The sequence below is a fragment of the Anolis carolinensis genome, unplaced genomic scaffold (genome assembly GCF_035594765.1).
Source record: "Anolis carolinensis isolate JA03-04 unplaced genomic scaffold, rAnoCar3.1.pri scaffold_15, whole genome shotgun sequence".
Taxonomy (NCBI): Eukaryota; Metazoa; Chordata; class Lepidosauria; order Squamata; family Dactyloidae; genus Anolis; species Anolis carolinensis.
This window is the reverse complement of record NW_026943826.1, coordinates 4,376,834-4,397,379: the sequence shown is the minus strand read 5'-3', so window position 1 is coordinate 4,397,379 and position 20,546 is coordinate 4,376,834. Positions and strand designations below refer to the sequence as shown.

At 41.1% G+C, this 20,546-nt stretch overlaps 2 protein-coding genes across 10 annotated transcripts in view; one reads left to right on the top strand and one right to left on the bottom strand.

Annotated features, from left to right (window-relative positions):
• The window catches only part of mtor (mechanistic target of rapamycin kinase), a 169,517-nt gene that overhangs the window by 50,701 nt on the left and 98,270 nt on the right, over nucleotides 1-20,546 (top strand). The gene's annotated exons all lie outside the window — the stretch shown is intronic.
• Nucleotides 3,339-19,199, bottom strand: angptl7 (angiopoietin like 7). Its single transcript, XM_008121886.3, has 5 exons — nucleotides 18,515-19,199; nucleotides 11,035-11,135; nucleotides 8,883-9,077; nucleotides 6,306-6,504; nucleotides 3,339-4,560 (listed from the first exon to the last, which is right to left on the bottom strand). Exons 1-5 carry the CDS (start codon nucleotides 18,885-18,887, stop codon nucleotides 4,367-4,369), a joined length of 1,062 nt encoding a protein of 353 aa, XP_008120093.2. The 5' UTR covers nucleotides 18,888-19,199; the 3' UTR covers nucleotides 3,339-4,366.

Genomic DNA, 20,546 nt, shown 5'->3' with positions numbered 1-20,546 from the left:
CTTGTAGATCAGAATCTGTTGAATCACGCCCTCAGAACTGGCGCAGACGGATGTGACAAAGCATAGAATTCCCATTTGCGAATGAGTTGCTTTGATGTTTGAATTTTGGCTTGTTGCTTCTCTAATAAGAGAAGGAATCCACATTGGTTTATTTTTGCAGTCATATGTGCTCACCGTTTCTCTCATTTTGTTTCTGAAGCATCGAATGTGTTTACAAGTATAACTGCATCTTGACATCTTTGTAATAACTAGGCATGGAATATAGAACGTGACTGTAAGAAAGTTGACGTCCCAGGTTTGAACTGGGAAAAAGGTTGCCAAAAAAAGCTTGACCTTTTGGATTATGTGCAGTGCTGTTTTGTCAGGATTGATTATTTGAAACTTTATATGTTGTCAAAGAGTTTCATGGCTGGAATCACTTTGTTGCTGTGATTTTTCCAGGCTGTATAGCCATTTTCCAGAAGCATTCTCTCCTGACAAAGGAAGCAGCCAAACTTTCAGTGCTAATCAAGATGGCCAATTGCAACATTCACAGTTGCCTCCCACAGACAAGAGTTCTTTCTCCCACCCTGGACAGTATTCCACAGATATATATGCAGTCCACTTGCCTGGTTTTCAACAGACCTCACAACCTCTGAGGATGTCTGCCATAGATGTGGGTGAATTTTCATGAGAGAATGATTCTGGAATATGGCCATAGAGCCTGGAAAACTCACAGCAACCCACTGAAACTTTACGTTTTCTATAATTCCTTTTGCATTACACAGTTAAAGTTTCTGTATCTACAGGCTCCACCATCTACAGCTTGAAAATAGCTTCTTTTCTACACCATTTTACTATGTGATTGAATATAATAGGACAAGCATCCAAAAGGTTTTGGTATCCACATGTTTCTAGAACCAAACCTTCACTAATACAATGGGCTATATATGCATGCATGTTCCACTTTGGTCTTAGCCAATACCATGAGTTATATATGTACATATGTTCCACTTTAATTACCACGGCCACATCCTATGGAAAACTTGTTTGTTTTTAGTACCTCATTTTTATATTGTAATGATGGTTTACATTGTATTCTGTGTTTTTAATTGAAATTGGAATTTTTAATTTGTTATTTGTTTATTTTATTTTATTTTTTACTTTATTTTAATTGTTATGTTGGCACCGTTCTTTACTACTGATGCTTGTTACTTATGCTTTGTTTCTATTTTGGCCTTGGCCCCATGTTAGCCGCCACGAGATGGTTGGCAGGATAGAAAAATAAAGTATTATTATTGTTATTAAATCTGAGGTTTGTAGTTTGATGGGATGCTAGATCTCTCTGGCAGGGATCTCTAAGTCCCCTTCCTTAAATCAGAAATCCATTGGATATTGCTTTGACAGCTAAGATGGAATTATAGCGCTATTATTGTGTAATCAAAGGGGACTTGGGTTGCCTGTCATTGGTTTAAGGAAATGTCTAAAATACATTTTAGGCCTTTAGCCTGTTCTTGGTCTTGAGAGAAGGTATTGCATCTCTTTAAGCATCTCTTTTCCTGTTCAAGTGAAGCAGAGAGCTCAACCTTGGCGCGAAGAAGAGCTCCCTGTAGTATGTCACACAAATGCCCTGCCAAAGTATTATGTGAGGTTTTACATAAAGATCCTTTGAAGTCACTAGCTCATAGCTTTTTCTAACACACATATAAATATTGTAAGTAGCTGGGCCGTTGACGAAGTATTTGGACATCTGTATCACAGCGGTTTGGGGAATTAGTAGTGATTGTGGTGTCAATTGACCTGACAGGAGCCGCAGAAGTACTCCAGCACAAGCTAAGCTCATAAAAACACTATGCATTGACCCTCCCTGTGTCTTAAAATACCATCATCTGGTATTTAAACGCCTGGGGCCAAGGACAATAGGAGCCGTGCCGCTCTCTGCCAGGAATTCTGCAGACTTTTCCTCTCCTCCTGGCTCTAGGTCTGGCCCTGTTGTGTGAGCTGCTTGGGAAAGTTGCCCTTTTTAACAAGACAGCTCCCAGAATCTCCTAGCCATTGACTTGGGGATTCTGGAAGTTGGAGTCCAAAAAGGATAGCTCCACTTTCTCTCCCTTGTGTTGCTAAGTTGCATTTAAACATTTCAGATGGTCTTGCTGAGGTGGTACATGTATTATTATTCTTCAGTGTTAACCTGCTGGAAGTTAAATATCATGCGATTTCCTGCTTCTTAGCGGGGGGTTGGACTAAATGGCCCATGTGGTCTCTTCCAACTCTACTATTCTATGATTCTATTATTCTATTTATTGACAAGGGGGCAGAAACGATGACAATATATGGATCACTAAAGATATTGTTAGTGGATAAGGTTTGAAAGTGACACATCTTGATTCAAAAACGGGGAAACATCTGATTCCTGTTTCCATCCCTTTGGTTTCCTCCGAGTCACTCTTGAATCGCAGAGGCCTATGGACTGTGGGTGGGAAATGTATAGTTCTTCAAGTACCTTATCTGGATAACAGTTCCGGGTATCTACCTCCCCCAGTTTACATTCTACATTATGTGCACTTTCTCTGGCCCAGTTCATTTCTAGGAGCCTACCCAGGTTTTTATCCAAGTAGGTCTTACTGTAAATGTGATTTTAATATGTTTTATTGATTTGTTTTTTATATTGTTGTGCTTTTTATACTGTCTGTATTCACCTGGCCCTGACCCCATGTGAGCTGCCCCGAGTCCCTTCGGGGAGATGGAGGCAGGGTATAAAAATAAAGTTGTTATTATTATTATTATTATTATTATTATTATTATTATTATTATTATTATTATTATTCCTGTCATCCCTCACCACTTTTGTCAGTTGAGTGGTTTCCAAGGGAAGGATCTTTAACTTTTTATAGCGGTCTAAATCATTTTGTAATTTTGCCTATTTAAATGTGTCCTAATGGGACAGCTTTATTGAGTGTTTTTTTTGTCTTTGTTTCTTGTTGGGAGCTGCTTACGGTCTAAGATTCTGAGAGAAAGTTAGTTTCTAAAAGGTCTGTGCACATTGAACCATCAGAAAGCAAAGGCATCACTGTCTCAGTCATCCATGGGTACCATTTTGGAATATTTTGGGTGTCAGAATTCTGGATAAGGAATGCCCAGTTTGTAAATAGAATTCTAGCTTGTACGTGTGGCACAATTTTGTGTGTGTTTACTCTGAATTCAGTCCCTATAGAGCTACAGTTTTACATTGTTCAGCATTGGAATTTGCTTTCACCTCTCAGCATGTCAGCAACTGAACGCCTTTTCCTTTGAGAACTTGTATATTTTAATCACCACCTTGTTAGTTAGAATTTTTAGGACAAAGAATGGAAGCCCAGTTTTAAAAACAAAAGAGTTTATTATAGAATGGGGTTGGGAGAATGGTTTCATGACACAAATGAGGCACAATTTGTACAGAGCGCTCTTTTAATTTACAGCATGCACACATCCCATACAAAAGCCTTCCGTAACAAAGAAGACCCTCCTGGTGAAATATCCCACATTTTGTCTAGTCAACATATATACAAGACGCTTCCCAAAAAGCTGGCACCTCCGGCGACAAGACGGCAACTTTAAATTAAGCTAACTCTTTCTTGCAATAAAAAAGTGAATAAAAATAGATATATTAACTATGAATCCACTCTGGCAACACAGTTAAGCAGAGAATTGGGCCGCAAGAGGAGTCCGCAGTGGCTTCTTCCAGACACAAAATTCATTGTGGTATATTGTCATGTGTTATCCTGGTTGTCGTTTAACTCACACCAAATGCTCCCTATGAAATTGTATAATATTGTTGTTTCTAGCAACTTGCTTTTGTGGAACCCAAGGCACAAATCTGGAATGCCTTTGCGAAACTCTGTATAAAATCTATGGGGGCAGTTACAATTTCATTTCTGTTTTGTCGGTCTCTGAGTTTGTGGCTCTCTGCACGTGTCTAGGAACCTTTTGGTTTAAACCCAGATGTTTATTCCCTCCTCCATCTTGAAACAACTCCCCAATTCTGCTCCATATGAAGAGAAACGGATACATTGCTTCATTTTTGCTCCCCTCTTAGGATTGTGGTAAATAGTGTGAAAATGATTATTTTCTTGAAAAATGGGGTGTGTCTGTGTCTGTCTTGGTATGTATTGAGCATCCTTCTGGAAAGAATATTGTCACAAAAAGGGTACAGATGGTTTTGCTTGAGCATTGAGAAAGATGTGAGGCCTGTGTCACTAGTTATATATGCAAGTGCCATACCTTGCGTCCATCCATTCTTTTCACATCCGCCGTTGTGGTTTTGCTACTACTGTAAGTAAGAGTGTGTTTGCCTGCCCATCCCCTTCTGCCATCAGTCCCCTCACAAAGAGGTCTCCTTATTGCCTCCTTACTCAACTTTGTTGGTGTCGCCCTGAGCTTTGAAGTCTGTGGGTCGGATCTTCATCTCGACCCTCTTCAGAGAGTAGGTTTTGCCGTACCAGCCGTACCAAGTGATGCCGTCTGTGCTCTTGTTGTGTTCGCCGTTGCGGTAGTAAACGCCGTTCAGGTTGGAGTCTGTACAGCAGTTGTACCAATAGCCTCCTATCGAGAAACAAAAGGATAAAAAAACATTTCTCTAAGGCCCCTTCCACACATCTGAATAAAATCCCACATTATCTGGGATATAGGGTAGTGTAAACTCAGATAGGAGCCTCTGGTGGCTCAGTGTGTTAAAGCGCTGAGCTGCTGAACTTGCAGACTGAAAGGTCCCAGGTTCAAATCCGGGGAGCAGAGTGAGCGCCCGCTGTTAGCTCCAGCTTCTGCCAGCCTAGCAGTTCGAAAACATGCAAATGTGAGTCGATCAATAGGTACCGCTCCGGCGGGAAGGTAACAGCGTTCCATGCAGTCATGTCAGTGGCCACTTGACCTTGGAGGTGTTTATGGACATCACCGGCTCTTCAGCTTAGAAATGGAGATAAGCACCAAACCCCAGAGTCGGACATGACTGGACTTTACCTTTACTAAACTCAGATAATCCAATTCAAAGCAGATATTCTGGGTGATATGGCTATGTAGAAAGGCCCTAAGTCTCTAATCCTTTCTGCCTTTTCGGCTTTAGTCATCCTGCCAGTGGGATTGATTCGAACTCAAAAGTTCGTTGTTCGGCTCTCATAAACTGTATATGCAACATTGCTCTGAATAACGCAGTAGAAGATCTGGGGGCTCTTTTATTTTGTTTGCATTTAACTACTCCTCCTGATCTTCATACTGAGGAACCTCAAGGCTCTCTGGAGTGTTGCGTGAAAAATACTATTGCAACAGGTTAGGAGTGGTGCAATCAACGGATTACTTTCTCTATAATATACTGTATATACTCGAGTATAAGCCTAGTTTTTCAACCCTTTTTTTAAGACTGAAAAAGCCCCCCTCGGCTTATACTCGGGTGAGGGTCCTGGTTGGCTTATATTTGGGTTAGCTTATACTCAAGAATATATGGTACATTTATTCTTTTTCTCTATTATTATTGGTATTATTATATTTATTATTTTACTCTATTATTGTTGCTACTATTACATTTATTTTACTGTAGTTTTTATTATTAATACATTTATTATTTCACTCTTATCTTATTATTATTATTACATTTATTATTTTACTCTATTTATTATTACATGTATTATTTTCCTGTATTTATTATTATTATTATCATTACATGTATTATTTTACTCTATTATTAAAAGAATACATAAGCACATTGACATTGAAGAAGATGAGAATAATGATTTGATCAGAGTTGAACAGTCTTATCTTAAATTTGAGCTTTATGTAAATATTCAAAAACATTTAATCTACTGATGCCTCAATTAATGTAATTTTATTGGTATCTATTTTTATTTCTGAAATTTACCTGCCCAGAGATGGGAAAGATCTCTTCTGTTTGCTCAAGCACCTTTTTCTGGTCTAGGTGAACAAAATAGCCTATCTTGCTGCAAGATAGGCTCCCTATGTTCTACTTTGCCCCAAATAATGCATCATTCGGCATTTCTGCTGCTGTTCACTCCTTCAAAGCACACAAACCATGACCTGCTGTTTCTCTTCTTGTATTTTTCTAGCTGTCAATTCTTTAACAGCTCTCCCACGGTTTTTAACAGCGGGGCTTGCTTTTTGGCATCTGTTGTTCTGATTATAGATTAATAATATGAAAAGAACTGATGATCACTTATTTTTGTTCTACTTGTAATCACATAATGAAAAGCTTTACATATACATAGTAGATCTTCCATTATGAAGCAAGAAATGTAAACAAGAGCTCAGCTAAAACTGGGAGGAAGAGACCCCCTAATTACCTTTGCGTAATTGTGCGCAGTGATCCACACACTTGTCATTGTCCTTGTCCTTGGTGCTGAAGGCTGTGTTGTTGTGGTACCGCAAAGAGTCATGGGGCACATTGCCACTGAAATTGGCCAGGAACAGGCGGTAGCTGTTCAACTCATTGCTCATAACAAACTGGCTGTACTGGGCGTAACGGGTGTTGCCATTCCAGTCCTGGAAAGATGAAGATCAGACATCTTTGTTAATTATTCGTGCGAAAAAGACCTTGGAGTTGTCGTGGACAACAAGTTAAACATGAGCCAACAATGTGATGCGGCAGCTAAAAAAGCCAATGGGATTCTGGCCTGCATCAATAGGGGAATAGCGTCTAGATCCAGGGAAGTCCTGCTCCCCCTCTATTCTGCCTTGGTCAGACCACACCTGGAATCACACTGTGTCCCATTTTGGGCACCGCAGTTGAAGGGAGATGTTGACAAGCTTGAAAGCGTCGAGAGGAGGGCGACTAAAATGATTAAGGGTCTGGAGAACAAGCCCTATGAGGAGCGGCTTAAAGAGCTGGGCATGTTTAGCCTGCAGAAGAGAAGGCTGAGAGGAGACATGATAGCCATGTACAAATATGTGAGGGGAAGTCATAGGGAGGAGGGAGCAAGCTTGTTTTCTGCGGCCCTGCAGACTAGGACGCGGAACAATGGCTTCAAACTACAGGAAAGGAGATTCCACCTGAACATCAGGAAGAACTTCCTCACTGTGAGAGCTGTTCGACAGTGGAACTCTCTCCCCCGGGCCGTGGTAGAGGCTCCTTCTTTGGAGGCTTTTAAACAGAGGCTGGATGGCCATCTGTCGAGGGTGCTTTGAATGTGATTTCCTGCTTCTTAGCAGGGGGTTGGACTGGATGGCCCATGAGGTCTCTTCCAACTCTACTATTCTATGATTCTATGATTCTATGATTCTATGATTCTTGTAAAATGCTCTCTAGGAACATATATATATCGGCAGTCCAACTTGCAAACAACTCATAGTTAAGAATGGGGGTGAGACAACATCTCCATTTCTAAGCCGAAGAGCCAGCATTGTCCATAGACACTTCCAAGGTCATGTGGCCGGCATGACTGCATGGAGCGCCGTTAGCTGGAGCTAACAGCAGGTGCTTACTCCGCTCCCTGGATTAGAACCTGCGACCTTCCTTTCAGCAGCTCAGCACTTTAACACATTGTGGCATGTATATATGTGGGGCCCCGGTGGTGAAGTGTGTTAAAGCACTGAGCTGCTGAACTTGCAGACCGAAAGGTCGCAGGTTCAAATCCCGGGAGCGGAGTGAGTGCCCGCTGTTAGCTCCAGCTTCTGCCAACCTAGCAGTTCGAAAACATGCCAATGTGAGTAGATCAATAGGTACCGCTCCAGCAGGAAGGTAACGGCGCTCCATGCAGTCATGTCAATGGAGGTGTCTACGGACAACGCCAGCTCTTCGGCTTAGAAATGGAGATGAGCACCAACCCCCTGAGTCAAACATGACTGGGCTTAACATCAGGGGAAACCTTTACCTTTATATGTATACTAGCTGTGCCCGGCCACGCGTTGCTGTGGCGAAGTATGGTGGTATGGGAAATAAAGTATTGAGGAATTGGTGGTAGTTAAGGTAAAGGGTAAAGGTTTTCCCCTGACATTAAGTTATATAGCTGTGTGGAACTGCCATATAATCCAGTTAAAATCAGATAATCTGTATTTTATAGGCAATGTGGAAGAGGCCTAAGTGAGGCCTAACTCTGCCTGTCCCCTGGGCTGAGTGGGTTGCTAGGAGTCCCAGTGGGCGGAGCTTAGCCTTCTAACTGGCAGCAATTGGATAAAAACAATTATTCCTCTCCCTCTAATTAGGACTTTATTTTTCTTTTCTTTTTGTTGTATGAACCTAGAGGCATGGATGAGGGGTTGCGTTGCCAAGTTTAGTGTTTCTGGGAGGTGTAGTTTTGTTGTTTTGTCCAAGGCCAATTTTTTTTTATCCTTTTATATATATAGATATGGCTGGAGTTAGACTTTAAAAATATACCTGTTCCAACTTACATACAAATTCAACTTAAGAACCTCTCTTGTTCCTAACTTGGGGACTGCCTGTATACCCATGTCCCTTTGTCAAGTTCTCCATGTTCTTTGGAACTGACCTGGATCTCTGCATGGTAATTTTTCACATTCCCCTTCATATGTCATTTTGTATATGAGATAAGCTTCGCTGAAGCTAACCTTTTCTGGTATTTATTAAAACCCTTCCTGTTATTCAAAGCTTAGAAGGCATAACATTTTCAAAGCGGCAGATACTTTGAGAATGACATGCAATTGGTTATAATGAAATGAAACTGTGACTGCGTTCAGGGGGAAAAGTAAACACTCACTCTGAATCAATGGAAGAGATTAGTCCAGTTGTGGAGCAGGCTTTCTGAATGCTATGGTGTTGCCACTGTTGGTTGAGGATCATGGTTCTTGGGAGCAACAATCAATGCTATTGACTGCATAATGCAGCTTTCAGATCTGCTGTCCAGACACTCAACTGTTCAGGCAGATCTTCCTTCCAGGTTTGAATATATATAAACAACCCTTACCTCCAGCTCCACTCTAAGCATGGTTGGGCGCATGGTGAGCCGGTGGATGTGCTCATTTCCCAGCCAGAAGTCGCCCTGGATGCTGCCAAAGCCTTGTTTGTACTGTTTCCAGTCTCGGCTGAAGGAGATAAGGCCCACTTTACGCCTCTGGATGATGGTCCAGCCTCCGCCCTCTGTCTCCATGTCACAGTAGACCTGATGGAGAAAGAGTGTGGATACAAATTGTTTATGGAAAATGTGTTGTTTATGGAAAATGTGTTGCTGTGATTTTCCCCGGGCTGTATGGCCTCGTTCCAGAAGCATTCTCTCCTGACATTTCACCCGATAATAATAATAATAATAATAATAATAATAATAATAATAAACTTTATTTATACCCCGCCACCATCTCCCCAACGGGGACTCAGGGATGTTCCACCCAAATCTATGGCAGGCATCTTCAGAGATTGTGACGTCTGTTGGAAACTAGGAAATTAGGTTTATGTATTTGTGGAATGATGTCCAGGGTGGGAGAAAGAACTCTTGTCTGCTTGAGACAATTGACCAGCTTCATAGCATCAAATAGCCTTGCAGCTTCAAAGCCTGGCTGCTTCCTGCCTGGGGGAACCCTTTGTAGGGAGGTGTTAACTGGCCCTGATTGTTTCTTGTCTGGAATTCCCTTGTCTTCTGAGTGTTGTTCTTTATTTACTGTCCTGATTTGAGGCAAGCATGAATGTTGCAATTGGCCACCTTGATTAACATTGAACGGCATTTCAGCTTCAAAGCCTGGCTACTTCCTGCCTGGGAGAATCTTTTGTTGGGAGGGGTTAGCTGTAATTGTAATTGTAATATTCACACTTGCCTCAAACAGGCAAGAATTCTTTCTCCCACACTGGATATTCCACAGATATATAAACTCCGTTTGCCTAGTTTCCAACAGACCTCACAACCTCTGCTATAGATGTGGGTGGAACATCAGGAGAGAATGCTTCTGGAACAGCAACTCACTTTTTAAGGAAAGCTGAATCTACAGTAGAGTCTCACTTATCCAAGACTCGCTTATCCAAGGTTCTGGATTATCCAAGGAATTTTTGTAGTCAATGTTTTCACTATATCATGATATTTTGGTGCTAAATTCGTAAATACTGTACAGTAATTACAACATAACATTACTATAGATGTGGGTGGAACATCAGGAGAGAATGCTTCTGGAACAGCAACCCACTTTTTAGGGAAAGCTGGATCTACAGTAGAGTCTCGCTTATCCAAGGTTCTGGATTATCCAAGGCATTTTTGTAGTCAATGTTTTCAATATACAGTAGAGTCTCACTTATCCAAGCTTCTGGATAATCCAAGCCATTTTTGTGGTCAATGTTTTCAATATATCGTGATATTTTGATGCTAAATTCGTAAATACAGTAATTACAACATAGCATTATTTCGTATTGAACTACTTTTTCTGTCAAATTTGTTGTATAACATGATGTTTTGGTGCTTAATTTGTAAAATCATAACCTAATTTGATGTTTAATAGGCTTTTCCTTAATGCCTCCTTATTATCCAACATATTCGCTTATCCAAGCTTCTGCCGGCCCGTTTAGCTTGGATAAGTGAGACTCTACTGTATCATGATATTTTGGTGCTAAATTTGTAAATACAGTAATTACAACATAACATTACTGCGTATTGAACTACTTTTTCTGTCAAATTTTTTGTATAACTTGATGTTTTGGTGCTTAATTTGTAAAACCATAACCTAATTTGATGTTTAATAGGCTTTTCCTTAATCCCTCCTTATTATCCAAGATATTCGCTTATCCAAGGTTCTGCCGTCCCATTTAGCTTGGATAAGTGAGACTGTGCTGTATTTTCGATTTTGCATGATGTGTGGCAGTGTTTCTTTGTTTTCAACAAAACAGGATAAATAATGTATCTTGAATGTCTTTGTAAAGTGTCAAGCACAGAAAAATCCACAAACATTGCTTGCTTTCAGCCCAACAAACTGAGACTCTATAAAGAAACAGATGTCTCTTCCCAGTGCCCATAGAAGTCAGCTTTCAGGAGTCACTGAGATTATATATTTTTTCAAAACAGATGGTGTTTTCTCTGCCTTCCGGTTGGCCAGAAACAGGCACATGGTTGTCAAGGAAAGTGTCTTTTCATGAGCTCTTACCTGTAGTTCTGGGGTCCCCAGAAATTCATCTGGAAGCAGCCTATATACCCCTGAGGTTCTGTAATTCCTCTGATAAAGGGATGAGCAGTCGTACACAGCATCTGTGTGAAGGCAGTTAAATGTATTTATTTACTGTATTTATATGCCACTTTTCTTACCTGGGGGGGGGGGGACTCAAAGCTGTTTACAACATAATAATGGCAAAATTCAATGCCTAACATACATATTTCAATCCCTAACATACATAAGTTAAAGATAGACTTGAGCATTTGTTGAGATCGATCTACCTATTTCAAAAACATCAAAATTAGGTGCGTTTGTCATCCCATTCCAACCAGCCAAAAAGAGATCTGATGACTTCAGCGTGTAGATCTGATTTCCTTAAAACTAGCCATTCTTCCTTAAACTAATGCAAACACACACATGACATCCTAGCTAAAACAGCTTAGAGAATCACTATGGTTCAATATGAGTGGTTGGGTTTTGCAGTTTAGGCTTCAACTGTGGTCTTTCCCAACTGAACGGAGGAGCCTTCCACACAGCCATATAATCCAGAATATCAGGGCAGATAAACCACATTATCGGCTTTGAACTGGATTATCTGAGTCCACACTGCCATATAATCCATTTCAAAGCAGATAATGTGGGTTTTGTACAGCTATGTGGAAGGGGCCTTAGACAGGTCTTTATCCCTCAGGGCCCTTCCAGACAGGCCCTATATCTCAGGTTTTCTGTTTATCCCAGATTATCTGGCAGTGCAGACTCATATAATCCAGTTTAAACTAAAAAATGTGGGATCAGATCATAGGATGTAAGACACGTCTGGAAGGTCCCTCAGTCTTGCTTTCTTTCATCAGCTACATTGGAGTAATAATATGACCTCTATTACTGTGGTTTTTTAGATGGTGTAGAGAATTACTTTTTCTGACATTGTGCTAAAAAGCTATATGGTCCCTCCCTATAATAATAATAATAACTTTATTTTTGCATCCCACCACCATCTCCCCGTGGGGACTCGGGGCGGCTTACAATGGGCCAAGCCCAACAAATGGCTAAAGTACGAGAATATTGGATGAACCATATGTTTTATATTTTTATACTGTATTAATTGTTTGTAATGGATTTTATTTACTGTTATGTTTAATTATGTGTCGGCATCAAATTGTTGCCAGTTGTGTACGCCGCCCTGAGTCCCTTCAAGTGAGAAGGGCGAGATATAAATATTGGAAATAAATAAATAAATAAATAAAATAATTATTTCTATACATAGATTATAATCCTTGATTAACAGTAGTTGCCCTGAGAGCTGATGTGGCATAATAACTGGATTGGAATGGTCAGAGTATTTTCTTTAAACCCACTGCATACTTTAGAAAAGCGAGTTTTATATACCTGTGGAATGATGTCCAGGGTGGGAGAAAAAACTCTTGTCTGCCTGAGGCAATTGGCCAGCTTTATAGCATCAAATAGCCTTGAAGCTTCAAAGCCTGGCTGCTTCCTGCCTGGGGGAATCCTTTGTTGGGAGGCATTAACTGACCCTGATTGTTTCTTGTTTGGAATTCCCCTGTCTTATGAGTGTTGTTCTGATTTACTGTCCTGATTTTAGCATCCTCTGAGGATGCCTGCCATAGACGTGGGCAAAACGTCAGGAGAGAATGCTTCCGGAGCATGGCCACACAGCCCGGAAAACTCACAACCACTTTCTCTGCACAGTTTGCTTCTTTTCCTCACATCCAAATCTCCTGATATGATGGGACAGCTGAGCCTGGGGCATGTGTGCAATGGGGCATGAGAGCCAAATCGATGTATTAAACATGCTCAGGCTGCGCACCATCGACTTTCTGCATTTCTCTGTTTGGTAGGGGTGCATTCCCACTTTTGTCTCTTTGAGAAGCTCTTTTGCTTTCCTTCCCATGATAGGAATTCCACATCCAGCTGTTTGGAAGGGAGAAACTCTACCAGGAGTAGATTTTTATCTATCCTGACAGCTTGAACAAAGTGAATGTATTCCACCTGGTAGGAAGGAAGGATTAGGTGCCAACCAGGACTTGTTTGCATCCGGGAGTTCAAGCCCCTACATAGCTGCCTTCTTTATGTCATTGCATGTAATGCTGTCTCTTAAGGAACAAAACCAAAACAAACCATGTCTTGGTTTAGAGATAAAGTGCATATGGTTAAGCCACCATGCTCTGGCTTTGAACACTTTGGGGACATCCCTTTTAGCCTCTCCTTTTTATGAATCCCATCTCATATGAATGTGAAGAAGGACTTTTGCTCTGGAATTTCCTCCTTTGTGTATTTTATAGAGAGGCTTTGTTTTTCCTATCGTCATTGACCTTGCTTTCTTGCTTTTAACTCCATATGTTATCTGTTGCTTTCATTGGCACCTGGTACAAGTTTTTGTTTTATGTAGCTTGATTGATCTTGGTAAAAAAAAGAGAGAGAATTGCTTCCAGATGACCAGGCCAGCAAGTGAGATATTGAATTCATTATTTCTGTGTGAGAACCAGAAGCTGAACAAATTTGTAAAAGTGTGAACATGATAACACTACTATGTAAAAACTATGCCCAGATTGGAAAATGTAGTGTGCTCCTTGTGTGTAACATGCACCATCAGAATTTCATCCATCTCTGTTTGACAGTATTCCTCTCAGTACTCCTCATAAGGGAACACAAATAGATAGATTTAACTATGCTGGGATGGGGAATTCTGGGAGCCGTGTTCCCAAACGGACTTTCCCCGGCTTGGTATCAAATCTTTTCTAATTGGACTAAACAATTTTATTGATTTATTTAATACATTTATATCCCGTCCTTCTCACCCTGAAGGGGACTCAGAGTGGCTTACAAATTAAATTTACATACAATATTATATTATTAGCATAGCACAATACTGGCAATAAATTACCATATTGTACTATATCTATATATTGTAATATTATTAATAATATTACATGTAATATATAATATATAATTAATATTATTATATTGCATTTTAGCATTTCTTTTGTCTTTAGACATACCCATCTTGTACCTCACCTAGTCCTGAAATGTTTGCTCAGTATTGCACCTATAGACGAGAGTCCTTCACTCGTAGAGACCGTCATATAATTTTCCCTTCACAGACTTCAGTAATACAAATCTATGCATTAAGTTGGGGAATCTACCACCTAATGGCTGAAGGTGGCACTACATGCTTCATCATAAATTAATTGAAATTATTTCAATGTGTTGTTGAAGGCTTTCATGGCTGGAATCACTTGATTGCTGTGAGTTTTCTGGGCTGTATGGCCACATTGGGAGAAAGAACTTTTCTGTTTGAGGCAAGTGTAAATGTTGTAATTGATCATCTTGATTAGCATTGCAGATTCAAAGCCTGGCTGCTTCCTGCCTGAATCTGCAAGGCCATTAAATGCTAATCAAGGCGATCAATTGCAACATTCACAGAGTTGTTTGCTGTGAGTTTTCCGGGCTGTATGGTCATGTTCCAGAAGCATTCTCTCCTGATGTTTCGCCCACATTTATGGCAGGCATCTTCAGAGGTTGTGAGGTCTGTTGGAAACTAGGCAAGTGGGGATTATATATCTGTGGAATAATGTCCAGGGTGGCAGAAAGAAATCTTGTCTGTTTGTGGCAAGTGTGAATGTTGCAAATGGCCACCTTGATTGGCATTTAATGGCCTTGCAAATTCAATGCCTGGCCTTGCAAATTCAACAAGAATTCAACCTGGACTTTCCACAGATATATAAACCCCACTTGCCTAGTTTCCAATAGCTCTCACAACCTCTGAGGATACGTACCATAGATGTGAGCGAAATGTCAGGAGAGAATGCTTCTGGAATATGGCCATACGGGCCATACACATCTCTAAAATCAAGAGAGTAAATAAAGAACAACACTTAAAAAAACAGGGGAATTTTAGGCATGAAACAATCATGTCCAGCTAATCAGTTCCGAACAAAGGATTCCCCCAGGCAGGAAGCAGTCAGACTTTGAAACTGCAAGGCTGTTCAGTGTTGATCAAGGTGGCCAATTGCAACATTCAAGCTTGCCTCAAGCAAAAAAGAGTTCTTTCTCCCACCCTGGACAGCATTCCACAGATAAACCCCACTTTCTAAGTTTCCAACAGACCTCACATCCTCTGAGGATGCCTGCCATAGATGTGGGAGAAACATCAGTAGAGAATGCTTCTGGAACATGGCCAGACAGCCTGGAAAACTCACAGCAAGCTGACATTATCAAATAGCATAACCTAGAGGTATACAGTTCTGGCCACCTTTGGCATACATGATAATTTTCCAGAATTTCATCATGATCAGATACCTAGCTACTGTTTTAAATAATGGCAGTTTCTTTAACAGAGCATGAAACTTGCTGAAACTTATATTGCAATGTACTCTTCAAGCTGGGGAAATGGTTGAATATATTACACTTCACAAAAGGTTTGGCTTCAACCTGAATGAACACAAATGAGATCAAACTGTTGTCTTGCCTTCTCTTTTTAGAAGTCTCTTTTTCCTTCAGGCTAATCCAAATATAGACATGTCTTCCCCACCTCATGCTGATATTGCAAAGAGGGTTTGTGTCATGGCTCATATACAACCTCTGCTTGTAGAACAAACGCAATAATCATTTTCAAACATAAAATGCTCTCATGGGGGATGAAATGTTCTCAGTCGAAAGCAAAGTTGGTGGAATCCTTTCAAAGTGTCTGTCCTGCCTTTACTCTGCAAAGCCTTTACTCACTACATGTATCTGAGAGTTTGAACAGGAGAGGCTTTAAAGACAGAAAGAGGAAAGTTTTAGGCGATTGCTACTGTTGTACAACCTTTCCTGGCTGACTTCTCTTGAATTCACTCCCAGAGTAATTTTAGATTTTAGAGTCAGTGGTCTCTCTTATGGGGTTTCTTACTCATTTGCTTCAAAATAAAGTATGAAATTCCTTCTGCTGTTGGCTGAGGCCCGGAGTTTGCCTCCAATGTATTTATTTATTGTGTCAGAAGAAAATTGAGAATATATTTATGATGTATTAAAAACACAAAGTTAAAAACTTGGCATTATGCTAGATTTCCTTTGACCAGAAGCTGGACACTTGGAGTGCCTCTAGTGTCACTGTAAGAAGATTTTCCATTGTTCATGTGGCAAGACTCAGGTGACAATGTAGTCAGTGGTTTGTGGTTTGTCTGCCTCCTAAACTGACGGCACTGATCCACATCCCAAGGAAATATATTCTTAAAGTCGTCTATCCCAAGACTCAGCACTGTAATCCCCAAATACAATTTGGTAGCTAAAGCTAAGCACCTCTTTTGCCCGTGTTCATTTCATTTTGAGAAGTTGTGAATGCTTTGTGGAAGGCATCATAGTCATTATATTATACAATATAATACTAATAATACAATATAATAATATTAATTATAAATTATATATTACATGTAATATTATTAATAATATTACAATATATAGTTATAGTACAATATGCCAGTATTGTGCTATGCTAATAATATAATATTGTATGTAAATTTAATTTGTAAGCCACTCTGAGTCCCCTTCGGGGTGAGAAGGACAGGATATAAATGTATTAAATAAATAAATGTATTAAATAAATAAATAATAAATAAGTGGCTTTTGTGTTGTCGATGGCTTTCATGGCCGGAATCACTGGGTGAGTTTTCCGGGCTATATGGCCATATTCCAGAAGCATTGTCTCCTGACGTTTCGCCCACTTCTATGGCAGGCATCGTCAGAGGTTGTGAGGTCTGTTGGAAACTAGGCAAGTGGGGTTTATATATCTGTGGAATAATGTCCAGAGTGGGAGAAAGAACTCTTGTCTGTTGGAGTCAAGTGTGAATGTTGCAATTGGTCAACTTGATTAGCATTGAATAGCCTTGCAGCTTCAAAGTCTGGCTTCTTCCTGCCTGGGGGAATCCTTTATTGGGATGTGTTAGCTGGCCCTGAATGTTTCATGTTTGGAATTGCTCTGTTTTCTTCTCCCAGAGAGGAAGCAGCCAGGCTTTGAAGCTGTAAGACTATTAAGTGTTAATCATGGTGGCCAATTGCATCACTCACACTTACCTCAACCAGACAAGAGTTCTTTCTCCTGGTTGTTGTATGTTTTTTGGGCTGTATGGCCATGTACCAGAAGTATCCTCTCCTGACGTTTCACCCACATCTATGGCAGGCATCCTCAGAGGTTGTGAGGTATGGAGAAAACTAAGCAAGGAAGGAGATAATACTTCTGGAACATGGCCATAAAGCCCAGAAAAGATGCAACAACCCTGTGATCCTGGCCATGAAAGCCTTCGACAACACAGTTCTTTCTCCCTCCTTGAACATTCCACATACAGTAGAGTCTCACTTATCCAACTTTCTGGATTATCCAACGCATTTTGTAGCCAATGTTTTCAATACATCGTGATATTTTGGTGCTAAATTCGTAAATACAGTAATTAGTACATAGCATTACTGCGTATTAAACTACCTTTTCCTATCAAATTTGTTGTATAACATGATGTTTTGGTGCTTAATTTGTAAAATCATAACCTAATTTGATGTTTAATAGGCTTTTACTTAATCCCTCCTTATTATCCAACATATTCGCTTATCCAACGTTCTGCTGGCCTGTTTATGTTGGATAAGTGAGACTCTACTGTATACATAAACCTCACTTGCCTAGTTTCCAACAGAACTAACAACATCATGTCCAGCTAATCAGTTCCGAACAAAGGATTCCCCCAGGCAGGAAGCAGTCAGACTTTGAAACTGCAAGGCTATTCAGTGTTAATCAAGGTGGCCAATTGCAACATTCACGCTTGCCTCAAACAAAAAAGACTTCTTTATCCCACCCTGGAATCATTCCACAGATAGCCCCCACTTGCAAAGTTTCCAACAGACCTCACAACCTCTGAGGATGCCTGCAATAAATGTGGGTTTTTTTTTCGTGTCAGGAGCAACCTGAGTTGTTTCTGGGGTGAGAGAATTGGCCGTCTGCAAGGACGTTGCCCAGGGGACGCCCGGATGTTTTGATGTTTTTAGCATCCTTGTGGGAGGCTTCTCTCATGTCCCCGCATGGAGCTGGAGCTGATACAGGGAGCTCATCCACGCTCTCCCCGGGTGGGATTCGAACCTGGCAGCCTTCAGGTCAGCAACCCAACCTTCAAGTCACAAGGCTTTAATCCACTAGACCATGGGGGCTCCTAATAAATATGGGTGAAACGTCAGGAGAGAATGCTTCTGGAACATGGCCATATAGCCTGGAAAAACTCACAGAAACAAAGTGGTTTTGTGCTTCAAATTGAGCTTTACTACTCATATATTTTTCCAGAGAAGAGGGTCTCAGTGGACATTTGTTTTAATATGCAAGGAAATATTTTTATATTGGTCACTCCAAAGCTTCCTCGCCATAGAAAACACAATATCCGAGTATTTCCCCCTTCTATTAGAAGTATCTCCAAAGCAGGAGGAGGGAAGAGCCGGGACTTACCTGCGGACGTTTGGGTAACAGTCTGAGCCGCCTGGAGCTGGACGATGCCCAGCTGGTTATTCATCTCGGAGTACTTTCCTTCCACATCATTGAGGCGCAGGTCCATGCGCTTGAGGCTGCCTTCCAGCTCGATCACCTGCACGATGGCGCTGCCCAGCTCGGCGTCCTGCTTCTTGCTCATCTCCTCGATCCAGGCAGACAGGTTGGCCACCTGGGCCTTCATCTCCTTCAGCTCCTCGCAGCAGCTTGCGGCTTTGGGGTTCCCGGTGACCACCTTCCTCTTGGGAGGTTTCTGCAGCCAGGCTGGGGAGATGGCTAAGGAGATGGTCAACGTGCAGAACCACGCCAATTGGATACTGAAGGCACTTGGCATCTTTGTTTGGGTTGCTCTCTTTGATCCTCTCTCTCAGAGCACTTCCTACCTCCTCCCTAGGAATGCCTTGTTTGACTGTTGGACTGAAGTTTCTGCAAGGAGAGTGGATGCCGAATCCTCTTCCTTCTCTCTCTTTCTCAGCAAAGTGGTCCTTCACACAGACTTCTCTCTGCAGCTCTGTGTGTGTGTCTTGTGTTGCATCCCCAGCATCTTAAATATCCCTTGGGTACCTCCACCCCTTTTGCAAGCATCCCCAAAGCCACTCCCAGCTCATCTGTTCCTAGCAGGTGAAAACAAAGACGCTGGAAGCTTTGTGTGTTATTCTTTTTTTATGAGTGGTTTGGAAGCCTTCCTCCACTCCGTCATGCTCTCAGGTGGGGGACAAGAACGGGGAAATGGTGGGAGTTGGTAGTAAATGCATCCGATTGGATTATAGCCCCTTCGGTGACTCAGAAGAGTCAGGAAATACAAGGAGCTCTGTAGGTCTCATGTTTATGTAACAGGTTGGATCCCATTCCCAAATGTTGTTATTAAGGGATAAAATGGTGAGTTGTCCTTCTGGTATGTTTTCCTGGCTTATTTGGGCTGAAAAGGCCAATAGTTCAGAAACCCTTCTGGGAAGAATGGGAGCCCATACCAAGCCATACAAAAAGTGCCCCTGAAGTGTAGTGTGTTTGAGTATGCAGCTCAAGTAGGCCAAATAACCCAGGATCAGGGTGCTGTTAGACAAAATTAGACCCTGGCTACAAGAATTATGAAAGAGAAATTACTAAATTCACGTAGTTCTGTTTTCTTTACATAGCCTACCAATACAGTAGAGTAGCATTTTTCATTTCAAACCCCTTAATGAGGGTTGCAGCTAAAAGAGATACAATCATTTGCTGAAAATAAGAAAAGTAACAGGAAGCAATAATACCAATTAGGAACCAGAGGTGGCTGGCAACATTAGTCAAGAGAAAAATGCCGGTTGTTCTTTAATTAATGGTGGAGACATGAAGCGCTTGGCATCCACTTAATCTTTGTCTAGCTGTGTTTCTTGCGTGATTCCCATACTTGTGTTGTCGAAGGCTTTCATGGCCAGAATCACTAGGTTGCTTTGAGTTTTCCAGGCTGTGTGTCCTTGTTCCAGAGGCATTCCCTCCTGACGTTTTGCCCACATCTATGGCAGGCATTCTCAGAGGTTGTGGGGTCTGTTAGAAACTAGGCAAGTGGGGTTTATATATCTGTGGAATAATATCCAAATAAGAAAGAATTTTTATCTGTTGGAGGCAAGTATGAATTTTTCCATTGGCCACCTTGATCGACACTGAATAGCCTTGCAGCATCAAAGCTTGGCTGCTTCCTGCCTGGTGGAATCCTTTGTTGGGAGGTGTTACTTGTAACTGTAATTGTAACATTCACACTTGCCTTAGGCAGACAAGAGTTCTTTCCCCCAACTTGGACATCATTCCACAGATATATAAACCCCACTTGCCTAGTTGTTGGGAGGTGTTAGCTGGCCCTGATTGTTTCATGCCTGGAACTCTTTGTTTTCTAAGTGTTGTTCTTTATTACTGTCCTGATTTTTTTTATACTGGTAGCCAGGTTTTGTTCATTTTTTCATGGTTTTTCCCTTTCTGTTGAAATTACAGTAGAATCTCACTTATCCAACATTCGCTT